At 43.0% G+C, this 15,843-nt stretch overlaps 1 protein-coding gene across 6 annotated transcripts in view; it reads left to right on the forward strand.

The window, feature by feature from the left end:
• The window catches only part of tbc1d1 (TBC1 (tre-2/USP6, BUB2, cdc16) domain family, member 1), a 68,265-nt gene extending 54,223 nt beyond the window's left edge, over positions 1 to 14,042 (forward strand). For 2 of the 6 annotated variants that reach the window (XM_084044459.1, XM_084044460.1), the window contains exons 16-23: positions 1,483 to 1,644; positions 4,340 to 4,495; positions 6,178 to 6,278; positions 7,131 to 7,274; positions 7,799 to 7,958; positions 9,537 to 9,706; positions 11,135 to 11,311; positions 11,511 to 14,042. In XM_084044459.1, the coding sequence (XP_083900585.1) occupies positions 1,483 to 1,644; positions 4,340 to 4,495; positions 6,178 to 6,278; positions 7,131 to 7,274; positions 7,799 to 7,958; positions 9,537 to 9,706; positions 11,135 to 11,311; positions 11,511 to 11,831 (1,391 nt within the window). In that variant the 3' untranslated portion in view covers positions 11,832 to 14,042. The remainder of the gene's footprint in view (positions 1 to 1,482; positions 1,645 to 4,339; positions 4,496 to 6,177; positions 6,279 to 7,130; positions 7,275 to 7,798; positions 7,959 to 9,536; positions 9,707 to 11,134; positions 11,312 to 11,510) is intronic. The other 4 variants (XR_014599811.1, XR_014599812.1, XM_084044461.1 and 1 more) reach the window with 4 other exon arrangements.
• The last annotated feature ends 1,801 nt before the right edge of the window (positions 14,043 to 15,843 follow it).

Below are 15,843 nucleotides of genomic sequence, written 5' to 3' on the forward strand. Positions count from 1 at the left end.
AAATTGAGAGAGGAGAGGAAATGGAAGGAAGTGGAGTGAGAGGAATAGAAGGAGTGGAGTAAGACAGAACTTTCAGGTAACAAATGGATGCTTTAACAAACCATGTCATCATATCAATGGTTCACAGTGTAATTTCCAATGGAAACAGATGGACAATTATACAGTGACTCTGGCATAGTCAGTGGGAATGGCATTCGCATATTGCCCTCCTTACCGTCATGTGACTATTCCCACGTTAGATGAATATAACGGGTATAATACTGTATGATTGTGTGAGAGGTATCTACAAGCACACAAGAATAGGTATTTGGGAATGATAAAATATGTATTTGGAACTAATAGAAACAATAAATATCCAGCTGGTGACTGGCTAATCTAACTCTACTCTGGTCACATATGTCTCTCTCTCTCTCTGTCTTAGTTACGTCAACTTTTTTTTCCTGGTCCGCACTCCACTCTATATTTGTCACTGTATATTTGCATATACAGTGAAATGTGGTATCTGCATTTAACCCATCTTAAGCATCAGGAACAGTGGGAAGCTGTAGGGGCAGCACCTCAGTTAGGAGTTAAGTGTCTGGCTCAGGGACACTTTGGCTTGTAGACCGGGGCCGAGACACCTACCAGGGACCTTCGGTAGTGATGCCAGTCTGTTCAAACTACTTTGGCCCCGTTGGGTATGAGGAGCAGCACAGCCTCTTGGGGCCTCTAGTGGGGATTGTAGACTCTTGGTCTTGCTTAAAATGTAGGCCATTCCCAAAAGAAACTGATCTCCACCCTGTTGATAGGCTGATGGAAGCCGTTTCAGTAATGATTACATATCTCATTTCCCCCTCCACTTCCTGAGAAAGCATCCGTGTGTTTTGGAATAGAACCGTTCCTGCTATTTGTGCTTGTCCCTTAGTGATGATGTCATTCCCCCCAGTCCTGCCAAGTTCCAGCTGGTCACTGGGTGGACACCTCACATGAGAGCAGGAAGGGTGGAGAGATACACAAGGGAGAGGAGTGGGTGGAGGAGAGAGGGTTGGCCAGAGGGAGGAATGGAGTGTGGATAATGAAAGAGAAATTGGGTGCAAAGATAGGTAGATGGAAATAAGTGGTTGTGTGTGGGTAGAAAAAACAAGATAGAAGCCGGTAGAGGGTTCAAAGCGGTAGAGATAAGGAGGGGAAGGGTGTTGTACTAATAGATGAGGGAACCCTGGGTGTTTCCTCGTTTTCTTTGATCGCTTGCGTCAACAAATTGTAACCGTTTCACAGTTAGTGTGTATGTGTGTGTGCCTGCATACTGTGTTTGTAAAATGTGCAGAAAAAAATCTGTGTTCATTTCTGTGTGTGTGTGTGTGTGTGTGTGTGTGTGTGTGTGTGTGTGTGTGTGTGTGTGTGTGTGTGTGTGTGTGTGTGTGTGTGTGTGTGTGTGTGTGTGTGTGTGTGTGTGTGTGTGTGTGTGTGTGTGTGTGTGTGTGTGTGTGTGTGTGTGTGTAGCCTCAGCAAATGACTTGCAGAACAAGCGTCTGAAGTTGGACTATGAGGAGATAACTCCATGTCTAAAGGACGTCACTGTTGTCTGGGAGAAGATGCTGGGAACCCCTGGGAGGTCAAAGGTCAAGTTCGATGCTGAGACCATCCATGCTTGTGTCGCACAAGGTACCCATTCCATTACGTTTTCATTTTGCAAAACGTACAGCATTTGCAGCAACCCACAGTGACCCACTTTGTTCTTCATAATCCTTTTACTTACCCATAGAAAACACAAATATCTTGATATGTATCTATTTATTTTCAATGCAGTGTCGAAGTGGAAGTTAAGCCTAGGTTAAACTGTATAAGACAAGCTACAGTACCGGTATATGGCTCATAGCTCTGGCCATTTGTACTCGGCTCACTGATAAAGCCCCCTGTGTCTCGATGGCAACTGATGGTGTCATTTAGCCTAGCTGTTGCAGAACTTCTCCAGGTCTCCTTCACTAGTTTCATCTTTGGATTGCTGTCAGGGGAGAGACAGCGTTCGGGACACCTCACATGAGAGCAGCAAGGGTGGAGAGATACAAATCTTGACCCATGAATTAGCCTAAGCGCTTTCTTGCCCATCTTTGTGATCTGCGTTAGTCGTATAGACGAGGGTATTTCCTCACCTCCGCCAGTCTCTCTTCGAACCCAACCATGTTTTTGATATAACGTTTATGTAAATGTAACTATTGAACAATATTGCAACGTTAAAGGACAAGTCCGGACTAAAATAACATGTAAATAACATGTAGGTGTTTTTCCTACTTAAATTGATCCCAAATGACTGGCCATGGGGTCTATTTGCAGAATTGTCATCCGGTTTCCCCAGCAGCCCTCATAGCATAGAGTGGAGCCCTTAACTCATTCACTGCCAGACTTATTTCCGTGTGAGTAGAGAATGAAAATGGTCACTCAGGTGATCGAGAGCAGCCCCCCCCCAGCAAAAAACAAAAAGAGTTGGCAGAAGTCGTCCTTGGCAGTGTGGGCGTTTGGACAATGTCTCATCATAAGTCGTCCTTGGCACTTGAATGAGTTAAGCATATCGCTGCTTGCGCTAATTGATTTTTTTTCTGTTATTAGTTGTCATTACACACGCATCTATGTCTTGGCTGTCTCACACGAGCCGCCATAGTCTGTAAAACAGATGTTATGCTGATGTTATGTGTTTTGCTGAAAAGACACGCTGTGATTGGCCAGTACAGTCACTTTGATTGGCAGTTGTGCCGAACGCTCAACCCAAAACATGATTTACGAGACTGTGACAGCTCGTGTGGAACAACCAAGGCATGGATGCGTGTGTAATGACAACAAATAACAGATTCATGAAAAGAAAAATCACTTTTGACCACAACAAATAGCGTAAGTAGCGATATGCTTATGGGCGCCGCTTTATGCAATGAGGGCTACTGGGGACACTGGACGACAGGGGCAATTGTGCAAATAGACGCCATGGCCAGTCATTTGGGCTCAGTATAAGTAGGAAAAAATGCCTATATGCTATCTTAGTCCGGACCTGTCCTTTAATGTCTCCGACCAAAACACGGCAGTATAGAATAACCATTTCTTATCTCCTTGAGCAACACGGTACACTCCATATCCCCAGGCCAGTACCCAATCAAAGCTGTGAGACATTATTGACGCTGTGTGAGCTGCTAGAAATGTTAGGATGTATGAGCCAAGTGGCTCCCAGCCTGAGACGTTCCAAATGATGTCCATGAGCCAAATAAATCTGGCTCACAGAGGTTGTCTTACACCGTATAAATTAGGCTTTAGTCTCTAGTGTGAGTAGTGCAGTATGTCCTTGTTCCATAGCACAGGACCCTCTGTCCTGTTACATGCCAGTATTATCAAGTTCTACCCAGGGGACACACTGCTTCTGTACAGAACAGAGGAGTACTAAAGTCCACACACACACGCACACACTGTGCAAGGCCACTGGCCAGCAGTGTTCTAACTCAGTTAACAAGTTGATGATGGTGTGAGATTGTTTGGCCACCCTCTCTGATTGGAGGTTTGGTAAAAGGTGGGCTCAAAGCCCTTTCTGATCCAGTCAACATTGGAGACATTGTCTAATGAACACAAGGCCATGTGTCTGGCAATGATTACTATCAGAATATAGAGTTTTAACTTTTGTTTTTTATCAAAATACATATCACTTACACTACCTGTAATGATTATTTTATTGCCTCATTTCTCAGACATTGGAATCATTGTCTTTGGCAGGAATAAACTGTCTCCCACTCATTTTAAACATGCTAGTTACAAGATAACACTAATTGCAGTGGACATGCTGTCATCGTAAATGTAGTTCACCATTTGTTTTTTGAGGTGTTAACTGATAGTTTGATATTGTTTGAGATAGTAGACGGTAATACTAGACATTACCTCATCTAATGAGCGCATGCGTTGAATTGCCCATGTTTCAGGCGCTAAATCACATTTCACATTTTTGGGGGGGTTGGTTGTCAAAAGGAGAACATCATTGTATGTTTCGTAGCATTGTGTAGGTGTCCTGTTATGCAGGTGTTGACAGAACCTCCACCCGCTCGCTGTGTTCCTCTCCACAGCTGCTTTCTCGATGCCTATTTCATTGCCTTTTATAAACTAGTTTGGTGGGTGGAGAGGAAATTAAACTGGGAATTTCATCACCCATTAAGGTGAGACAGGGCCATGGCAATAGTCTCACTCCACATAAATAACCCCCAAGTTCAGAGTTTTTGGCGTGTGTGTGTGTCACTTTTCTCCTCAAACATTTTGTCCACAAAATACCAACTCCCACCCCCGCTGCCTGCCATAAATCCTGCCTGCCATAAATCCTCCCATCATTTGTCAGGTGTTCCCAGGCAGCATCGAGGGGAGATCTGGAAATGTCTCTCAGAGCAGTATCTGCTGAGACAGCTACCCAGCCGCCCGCCCGCCAACCAAACTCCTTACAAAGAGCTGCTGAAACAACTCACTTCACAGCAACACGCCATCCTCATAGACCTGGGTAAGGCATGCGCACACCTACCAATACACACACGTACGTACACGCACACAATACATAATATGCACAAGAGTAACACAATCATAAGCGCTTTCACACACATCGATAAATCTAGAATCAACAGCGTATAGTAGTTGAAACGCAAAAGACCTTTATGACCCGACGATAACCTCTTTTTTTTGTAACAGTTTCACCCTTACTGTTCAGCACCTCCTGAACAAAATAACACACCACACCTTCACACCCCTGTGACCCTCGCACACACAGATACATACAGTTACAGTATACACCACACCCCTTCTAACACCTACCATCCTCCATCTCACCATATCTTTCATCCACCCATCATGTAGCGTTCGCTCTCTACAATAAAACAGGGTGGAGAAAGGCAGTAATATCATACACACAGACAGCTGACTGCTGTTTAACAGCAGGGCGGGTCTGCCATGATTAGTGGCATTATGGAGGATGAACACACACGGGTGACATGATACACAGGTGACATGATACACAGATGACGGAGAGATGTGTAGAGATGGCCGAGGTGCAAAAAACAGCGTCACTAACAGGCAGGGAGAATTAAAGATCAGCATCTCAGACAGACAGGGAACAGCAGGGACAAATTAAAGATCAGCATCATAAACAGGTAGGAAACAGGAGGGAAAGTTTAAAGATCTGTGTTTTTGATTGATTGATTGAATATTTTATTTGGCAAAAAAAACGGCACAGTTACATTTGAAATACTTTGTCTAAAAGGTCCGTTCAAAAAAGTCCTTGCGGTCTTGTTTCCATTGAGGTGTCATAAACGGTTAGGGAACAGGAAGAGAGTTTAAAGATCAGCATAACTAACGAACAGGGAAAAGCAGGGAGTGTTTGAAATGAGTTTTTCGCTCCCACACTCGACATTCAACATCAGTTCTGGACAGTTCTAGACTGTCCTACCTGCAGGCAGGGGAGTGGTGGCGTCAGGCCATTGTTTTCTCAAGGACTGCAATAACCCTATTGCTGCCCCGAAGGCCATTCCACCTATGCAAATACTGTACACCCAAACACTAACACAGTTGTCTATGTCCTCTTTAAAGCCTCACTGTTGTTCAGAAGCCCACAAACTCAAAGAGTACATGCACTCACACGCACATGCATATATACACCTGTCAATTATAAGCATAAGAATGCTCTTTTTCTGGTCCCAGTCCCTCATTATGTTGTCAGATGTCAAAAGGTGTTTGTCTCAGTTTATTATTGCAAGTTAAGCTTTAGAAAGAATGATGCCGGGTACATTCAACGTATGTTGAAAATGTTCATAAATGTGACTGCTTGGAATTTTTCTAAAAGCAATAGATTGTCTCACGGGGATTAATAAAAGTCTTGTCTGTCTGTCTAATCTATCTATCTTCTGTATCTACAGTATGTGTGATCATGTGTCAACGTCCTTTTAACTTTAACAGTGAAAGGTAGAGGCACCTGCCTCTGAAGGAAATGCCAAGAGAGTGTGATAAATACTTAAATAGTCGCATAGAAATCTTAAACAATCAATTATCTATTTGTTTATTTACTGAACATAGTTTGTTGTGCATATACATAGAACATAGTGATTTGTTGCCTGAATTACGGCAACAAATCACTGATATGTTCAGCATGTCTTGTGGTAATTAAATGGGAGGTTATGTTTCTTTTTTCTTCAGGTCGTACTTTCCCCACTCATCCATATTTCCAGGCTCAGCTGGGGGCAGGACAACTGTCTCTTTATAATCTACTGAAAGCCTACTCCCTACTGGATCCTGAGGTACATTATTTGTCTTTCTCTCCTTCCCCTTTTCTCCAGCTCCATGTGTCTTTCTTACACACTCTGGCCCCGAACCCACCAGACGTACACTTCACGACCGCTTCACTTTCGCACCCATGTTAATGAATGCAGCCGTTCTCATGCACGGACGCTTTGCTTGCACTCGTGAAGCACATTTTTCAGCTCTGTATTCTCATGGAAATACGCTGTAATTTATATGAACAATATCTGCATCCTATCACCCCATATTAATGTTTTTAAACCTAGACAATCACCATTGTGGGATTAATCGAGTTAAATCAAGTCATATGTTTTTAGGGCACTAAACCAAATGCCTGTGAAAAAACAACAAACAAATTCTGTTGCCTGCAAAACTGTGCCCGCAAAGATCTGTGGATGCGCATCTAGTGGGTTCGGAGCGTAACTCGTAAAGAAATCAATATTGCCAAATATCCCCAGGGTAAACACATTGAATCAACAATCATGGTAGAAACAAGGGAATGTCTTGTGGTGGAACACAATAGCTATCTACACAGGTGGTATAAATTGGCCTACACCTAATAATAAATGATTGTTTGAAATTGATCACATGAAGGCTTACCAGACAAAAGTGTGGATTCTTGTAGCCTTTTGGGGGTGTGGGGGGGGGTAAAAAAAAAAGCCCCTACCACATTATTTTCTAAAACTGTTTTAATCAAACGTGTAGGATTTATGATGATGCGGTATATACCATAGTCACACTTCCTTCTTCACATTTGTATGTTTGTCATGGAGAATCATGCAGGTTATTTTTGTTATCCGACTCCTCACTGTTTGCGTGGATGTTAACTGTAATTGGCGGTGTCGTCCTAGGTTGGGTATTGCCAGGGCCTGTCCTTCATAGCAGGAGTGTTATTGTTACACATGGGGGAGGAGGACGCCTTCTACATGCTTAAGTTTCTGATGTACGACATGGGGCTCCGCAAGCAATACAGGCCGGACATGATCATACTACAGGTGATCAATCACACCACACCTACATACTCACATTCCTGTCCACCACCACTCACAGTCCACATCAGTGTTGATTTTGTCAACAAATTTTGATTTAGTTTTAGTCATAGTCTTTTGGATAAAATTCCATTCCGTTTTAGTCATATTTTAGTCATCTTAAATGTCTCACTTTTTGTCTAGTTTCGTCAACTAAATATCATAAGATTATAGTCGACTAAATCTACAGTTGATTTGGTTGACTAAGATGTATTTCGGCGGGCCTTGATGGCGTCGTAATGACTGATTTTACACTTGGTTGCAACTTGCGTGCTGAAAATAGCCGATCTACAAGCTCACGACGTGTTGTGAGCTTGTAGATCTGCTATTTTCAGAGCGCAACACCCGAGTGCAGCCAAATATAAAATGTCTTACATTAGTTCTGGATCTCTTCTCCACTAGTACCTCCCTAACATTTTAGTCTAGTTTTTATTTGTTGACAGAGCAGTGAACATGTTGTCTCGTGTGGTGTTGTCGCTGTCCCATGTCAGATCCACATGTACCAGTTGTCGCGGCTGCTCCATGACTACCACAGGGATCTGTACATCCACCTGGAGCAGCAGGAGATCGGCCCCAGCCTCTACGCTACTCCCTGGTTCCTCACCGCATTCGCCTCGCACTTCCCCCTCGGCTTCGTGGCCAGGGTCTTTGGTAAGCACCCACGTCTGCAAAACTGCTGAAGCAGACATGCGAATTGTCTCTGTCATTATGGCTTGTGTCATAGATGTTCTTTTCTATATTGCTATGATTGTCATCAAAAGTGAACTGAAATCAGCCTCATATTTCCCATTAAGTCTGTGGTCAGTAGCAATGGCAATTTAATACATATGAATCCTAACGTCCCTATTCTGGGCATGTCATGTTAGATCTACAGTATAAGCGTTGTGAGCTTGTAGATCTGCTATAAGTATTTGGTGTAAAGGACAAAAAGGAAGGGACCCACTATAGACCCTGGGGGGTCTATACGGGTCAATGAAGTGTATATACGGTTTAAAGGAGAATTCCGTACTAGCCTAGCTTTTCGTTTGTGTTAGATGGGCCCCTCCGGAAGTCTCGCAAGACGATTTTTCACCAGTGATTTCATCCAAGTCAGGTTGTCAACACTACGGCTGCCCATTTGGGACAAAAACACGGTGGCTAGGTTTCTGTCAATATGAATTTGAAGAAAAAAAAATGGGCCGTCCGCTCGGGTTTGTAGCTGCGGTGGACTCGGGATGGAGTTATGACATTTTTCTACTGTACCACTGGTCTTAGGATATAATAATATCATATAAAGGCTAGTCTGAAATTGTCCTTTAAGTGGTTAAAAATCTTTGTGACTTTCCAAGAGATGGTTTGACCTCAATTTTGTTTTGATGAATAGCGTATGTCGTCCAGTGCGTGCACACGCACACGTACAGTACATGCACCCGTTGAGGTTTCATCGGAATGTAGGTATTGGCTATCATTTTTCGTGAGCAAGGACCCTGTGTTTGTACTGAAAATGCCATCACACCCACATCATCCCCCCCTCCATTTGTCTCCTTTTTATACATGTCTACATGCCTTTGTTTTCCCTCACCTCCTCGTTCTTTACCATGCCAATGATTTCGTTCATGGTCAATTTCCTGCGTGGTTCTCAGTCACTGAACCTGATCCACTGGCTCCACACGTTCTGAGCAGCGCTGAGTGTGTCTGAGTGGCATCATACAGTTGTGAGGGCTTTGATAGACACGATGTGGGGCTCCACGCCTGCATTCCTCTCCCTTTAATCTGCTGTGTAATCTGATACAACCCTGACCCAACTTGGCCCTACCCTTATGCATGCATGCACGCGGGGCGCACACTCTCTCTCTCTCTCTCTGTCTTACCCTCCACACGCACATACACACATACACACACACACACACACACACACCTATTCGGTTTGTTCACATTAGCTCATGCATGTGTTTGCTTAAAGTTTTTTGCTGACGTCAAACCATCCATCACCCATGCAGCCCTCAAGTCCACATTCAGCACTTAATCCTGTGGTGTGCATGTTAGTATTATCCTAACATAAATTATGTAAATAAAGCAGGCTGTAACTCCCCCCCCCCCCCCCCCTCTCTCTCTCTCTCCGTCTCTCTCTGCCTTTGTTATTTTCCTTTGTCCCATTTTTTTGTCTTTTCCTGTTCTTCTTCTGTTTTTCTCCCCTGTTATTTCTCCCTGACTTCTCTCTCTCTCTGGCCCCTGTCTTCTCTCCACCAGACATGTTGTTCCTGCAGGGGTCGGAGGTCATTTTCAAGGTGGCCATGAGCCTGCTGGGCAGCCACAAACCTCTGATCCTGCAGCATGACAGCCTGGAGTCCATAGTGGACTTCATCAAGACCACCCTGCCTAACCTAGGACTGGTGCAAATGGAGAAAACCATCAATCAGGTTGTGTGTGTGTGTGTGTGTGTGTGTGTGTGTGTGTGTGTGTGTGTGTGTGTGTGTGTGTGTGTGTGTGTGTGTGTGTGTGTGTGTGTGTGTGTGTGTGTGTGTGTGTGTGTGTGTGTGTGTGTGTGTGTGTGTGTGTGTGTGTGTGTGTGTGTGTGTGTGAGTGAGTGAGAGAGAATTGGAGCAGTGATTTTCTCAATGAATTACAGTAAAACTGAGTTACTGTGATGTGTACTGTACTTGTATTTAAAATGTATAGGGGTTATTTTTTTTTACCTGTGTGAAATATTTCGATCATTTGGACCACAAACTAGAAGTGTGCTTAAAAAAATATTGGAATTGGTCCATTCTTTCTTGTTTTCTTTCTTTTTTTGCCAAATACTGGCTTATATTCTTATATCTGTCTGAAAACATTATTTCAGTGGTCTCCAGGGGTATCTCTCACTCTGGCATCCCACAGGAGTTGAGTTTTGTTTCTGGAGAGGAGTTTTTTTAGCCTACACAAAGGAACACATTTAGTGAGTTAAAGATTATAGATGAAGAATTAGCATTTGAAAAAGATGGTCGTCCCTATTTATTTGAGCCAGAGAGTAACCTACACAGAGGAATACAACAAGCAGGAAGACTCTGTAGAGCAGACTCTGTTGTTGTTCATGTTGTGTCATGTATTTTGTTTATTACAAAGAAGAAGAAAAACAACAATGGTTTGTTTTGCACATTTCTAAATTGTGCCAAAAAAAGTGCAACACTTTGCTTCATCTTTCATAGTCACTGATTGACCTCATTTAGTTTTGTGGCCTTAATTCCCATGATTAATTACGGTACCTTAGAAGTGTACGTAATAATGTAAGGTATGCTTGTTGTGCGGTGTGGTTTGCCATGGTGTGGGAGTGTTGTGGCTTGAAGTGTTTGTGGTGTGGTTCTCCTGCTGTTACTGGCACTGCATAACAATTTCTCATAAGAAATCATATATTGCTTCCTTACTGTGGAACATAATTCCATTGACCTGATGTATTAGCAATAAAATCTTGAATGATATGCCTTTATTTGTAGCACAATTGTGATATACCCCTATTTAAATGATAGTGTTATCTGATGAGTGTATTATTAACTAGTGAGTAACAAAGCACGTTGTTTGAGAGCGATATGTCTTGCCATGCGTGTGTTTGTGAGAAATATGGAATTCAGAATCGGAGCATTTAGAAATAAATGGTGAATTACAGTATGTTGCAAAATTAAAAACAAACAAAAAACTCAACAGAAGAGAGTGTGAAATAATGTGCACGTACTTGCCAGTTCAACGTGTGTGTGTGTGTGTGTGTGTGTGTGTGTGTGTGTGTGTGTGTGTGTGTGTGTGTGTGTGTGTGTGTGTGTGTGTGTGTGTGTGTGTGTGTGTGTGTGTGTGTGTGTGTGTGTGTGTGTCATCAGGTGTGTGAGATGGATGTGTCCAAGCAGCTCCAGGCCTATGAAGTGGAGTACCATGTCCTGCAGGATGAGCTGCTGGACACGCCTCCTACACTCAACCAATCGCAGCGTGCTGCACAGCTAGAAAGAACCAATCAGAGCCTCCGGCAGCAGAACCTTGACCTCCTGGAGGAAGTTCAGGTACGACACACACACACAAACTTCATACTGCAATAGATCTAATAAAAAGTCAGCCCTACAGAAGAAAGCCACATTGGTGATTAAACATAGTTAAAACGTTTTTATTTGTACTTTTTTTGTGTTGTTGTTTTGTTCCTCCTGCTCTCTTTCTTTCTTTCTTTCTTTCTTTCTTTCTTTCCCTCCGCCCCTCACTTTCCAGGTTTCCCACGCACGGGTTTGCAGCCTGGAGAGCTACGTAGGGACCCTGGTTGAGTCCGAGGGCCAGTTGAAGGAGCAGGTGTCTGCGCTGGAGGAGGAGAAGAGATGTCTACAGAGCACAGTCACACACCTGCACCACCTCCTTGTCAGCCTGGGCATATATGCCACCCCAGACGGACACACACTCACACACGCGCTGACCCCCGAAGGACACACAGCCCTCACACAAACCCAGCAGCGCGGGCCAGATAGTTCAGAGGGGCTGGGGAACGGGATGTCAGTCTCTCTTCCCCACCCACTGGCTCTCCCAGATGGCCCTTAAAACCACACTGACCAACTCACTGAAAACACTAAGCTTGGCTGGGATGCAGCGAGCAGAGAGAAGCTGGCTGCCTGGGAGTCACAAGAACCAGGAAAAGAAGGTCTGGTTGGTTGGGGGGAGAGATGTTAAGATGATTCCTTCAACCCTCATCTGCTTTGCAGCCCCCAGAATGTTCTAGGTGGCAAGATTCACACCATGCCAAATAAATCACCTGAAGAAGAAGGGAGATGGAGGTGTTGGAGGGAGACCAGAGTAGACTGTTGACCCCTGTGTGACTTTGTTTGTGCCATGAACTTGGACCTTTAACCCCCGCCCCCCCTCCCCCCAGCTCAATTCTTTGTTTAAACGAATGTGTGATTCGACCAACAGTCTCCCAAAGAAAGCACTGTACACACTGGGTCCGTACTGTGACATGAGACCCAATGCACAGTTACATTTGCACCGTACTTGTAGTTTTGTCATTTTTTTATGTTTCGTATGTTTATGTATTGTGTGTTATGCGTGTGTATAAGATGGTTTGAGTTTGCGCACATGAATGTAACGGTTGCAGTGACGCTGAAATGGCAAACGAATGTCTATACATTTTAGCCGGAACAAAGATTCAATGCCACCTATATCAAACTATACATCTCAGAAGCTGATAATCAGCTTTGGGGCTAATTAGAAAGATGAATGTGTACCAGTACAGAGAAACAGGTTGAATATTGTTTGTTAGATAGTGAATGTGTACCAGAGAAGCAGGTTGAATATTGTTTGTTAGATATTGATTTTGATATTTGGCCACATCTCCATTAAGCACAATAGGAGAGAAAGACTGAACAAAAATATACTGCCATCATCACTCCCCTTTCTTTCCATTGTGAAACTGTTAAACCTTCTTATGTTGATTTCTACTGTCACTCCAATGAACAATGCTCCAATCCAGTTCCTTTGTCATTGGTCTGTCTGTTCATGCATACCTGTTGATTGAAATTCTTAGGGACAGAAATGGCTCTGGTTTCATAGGTTTTTCTAATAAGGATGAATGTCTACTTTTTGAGTGCCTGATCAATTTGTTTTGCAAAATTACAGCAAGGAAAGATTCATTTCTGAAATGTTCGGTTTCTGTTCAAGTCCTTTGTTGCAAAGACAATCTGTACAACTGCTATAAAACTACCTACTGTATTCAGCACACTGAAAGCTTTACAGACAGAGCCGGAGCTTGTATTGCGTGTGTGTGTGCGAGCGTGCGTGTGTGCGCGCAATATGACAAATGCATGCATGTCACTCACAGAAACATGTTGATTTACACTGTAAACACATTGCTTTAACTCCCTACTCTCCTTGTTTCAATGCATGTAATTATAAAATAGTTTTTATTGGTAATTATTATTGTATCGTCCCATACTTTGATGAAATACATCTGTTCGCTTTCCAGTGCAACGGAAGCACAACCCCTCTCTCTTTTGTTTTTTTTTGTTGGTGTGTACACACATTCTGAGAATAAGTTCTTAGGGTATGTGCACTTACTGTAAGTGTGAGTGTGTGTCACATTTCTGGCATTGGCGTGACGGTATTCTGTTTTCTTGTTTGCCAGGCATCATTTCCTCCATTGAAACATGCTAATCATTTTATAATGGTGATCTTTTGCTGTAAGCAAAAGATTTTCTTTTGGAATTTTGTGCTTTATTTAGAGGGAAAAGAAGCCACGGGCAGAGAGGGGAGTTATACAAGACATGACAGGAGTCAGATTGGGTGCTCCCGACTGACAAGGAGCATTATGGTCATTGCACTAACTGGCTGCGCCACCAAGCACCACACCTTGATGGGAGAAGCATGTCTGGGCAAGTTGCTGTGTGTGTGTGTGTGTGTGTGTGTGTGTGTGTGTGTGTGTGTGTGTGTGTGTGTGTGAGCTGCATATATACTGTAATACAGGTGGTTATAAGCTCAGTCAAATGGTCTTGACTCTGGCTGATAGCAGTCATTGGGGTAATGGAGGTATTCCATTCTGAGGCGGAGGCATCCATCACACATTCTCATGTAATTGGAATGTCAATCAGTCCTACGCTACGCTCTGATTTTCTTAGATAATCTTTTAATCAGCTTCTGCCAGGAAGAGGAGTGTCTTCACAGTATGATCCCAGAGTACTTGGTGGACACCTGTTCATCAATCACATGTATGGTGTTTTGGTAAATTTGAGTTTTTTTTATTACATTAAACTTACTACATATATAACACAATGATAAAAGTCTGAGTAGTTTTTAGGCTTTCTGACCCATCTTAACCACTTAAGCCCTAATGTATGCGTAGTCGTGCAAAGGTGACACACAGCGAAAAGAACAGATCTAGCTCACAACACGTCGCATTCTGGTACGTGCATTGGGTCATTTTCGGGGCTTGAAAGTTTTGACATTTTTGGAAATGTGCACATATAATGACATGCCCAGAATAGCTGCACCAGGTTGAAAGTGGTTAAATAACGATAATACTAGAGCATCTACTGTACCCCCCACTGTCAGAGTTATTGAGGATTTGAATGCGTCACATTTTCACTCTGGTCACCTTATCCTGTGTTGATAAGTCTCGTGTAGCTAGACAATCAGAGATATTAATATAATATCAATATAATAGGCACATTATAAACAGCAGCTAACAAACCTACGGCCACTGCTTTGAAAACAAATCAATCACTGTCCCAATATGGAGGACCACCCTAAGTCTTTGCATTGGTTCTGCAATGCAGTAATTCCTTTGATTACCAAATCGTTTTCCACACAGTTTTAGCCCATACTGTACACTGAATTTAGATATCCCCATGTAGGCGACAAGGGGGGATCTCTGATCATCCGGCTATGTGTTAAGTAACCTTGACTACAGTGGTAGAATTAGTATACTACCATACCTGTAGTGCAGAAAATACTGTGTAGAGCACAGACAATTACAATCCATGAATCCAGTGCAGATCCAAAGTGTACAGGTGTAAAAGAGTGGGTGAAATTGTGTTGTACAAACTCCCAAGCAACCTTTGGCAGATGCAAAAATAATCCAAAAAAAAACAGAGAAATGAAAAAAAGTCAGATAACAAGACTCAATATCAACTAGAAAAGTGCTCCTTGGAGCGCAGATCTCTCCCTTGGTTGGGTGGCCTATCCAGGGCTGACAGTCTTGCCCATACATTTGTGAAGCCAATTACAGGTAAACTATATGACAACCTTGTTTGACGGTTAATGTCACATGACTCACAAAACCATCTGTACCTAATTAGTTGGGAAAAAAAATCATGTGTCACTAACAAACAGTGACATTGTAGCATTTGTGGTGCCCTCTATGGGTGTAAATTAAATTGCTTTTTGCTCTGTGTTGTTTAGAGGCCCCTCAATGTGTGATGCATTTACTGTACTACAAACCAGTTCAACGACTTGTCCCAGGCCAAAAAGTCCAGTTCAAAGGATATTTCCATGACAAAGCAACGCATGTTAAACCAGAAGCCTTTTATATCAGTGGTTCTCAACCTTTTCAGCCCGCGTCCCCCCAAAATTGAACTGGGGACCCCCAAAATAATCACATTTGAACTGGGAACCCCCCAAAATAATCATATTTGAACTGGGTACCCCACACCCTGACAAGCACTTGGACTTGAGACATTACATATAGTTTGACTCGGTTCTCAGATATATATTGTGAAAATAGCCGATCTACACATACTTGTAGATCTGCTATTTTCACAATTTGTGCCTCTTTCTTATATTATTTGATATATAGTTTGTTGATTACTTTTATGCAGTAATGGTCTTTTTCATTTTTTTAAGGTATTAAATAGGTCTTAAAAGTCATTAAATTGTCACTTTACTGTCATCTGGGGACCCCCCAAAATCATGTGGGGACCCCCCTGGGGGTCCCGACCCACAGGTTCAGAACCACTGCTTTATATAACATGCAGGTAATTTCTTCACACCTGTCAGTGGTAATCAGACTGCTTAGTAGTTAAACCATGCTCAACTTATTGACTGTTCAATAGATTTACTGTCTAAT

Source organism: Gymnoscopelus microlampas (assembly GCF_963454915.1).
Source record: "Gymnoscopelus microlampas genome assembly, chromosome: 2".
Taxonomy (NCBI): Eukaryota; Metazoa; Chordata; class Actinopteri; order Myctophiformes; family Myctophidae; genus Gymnoscopelus; species Gymnoscopelus microlampas.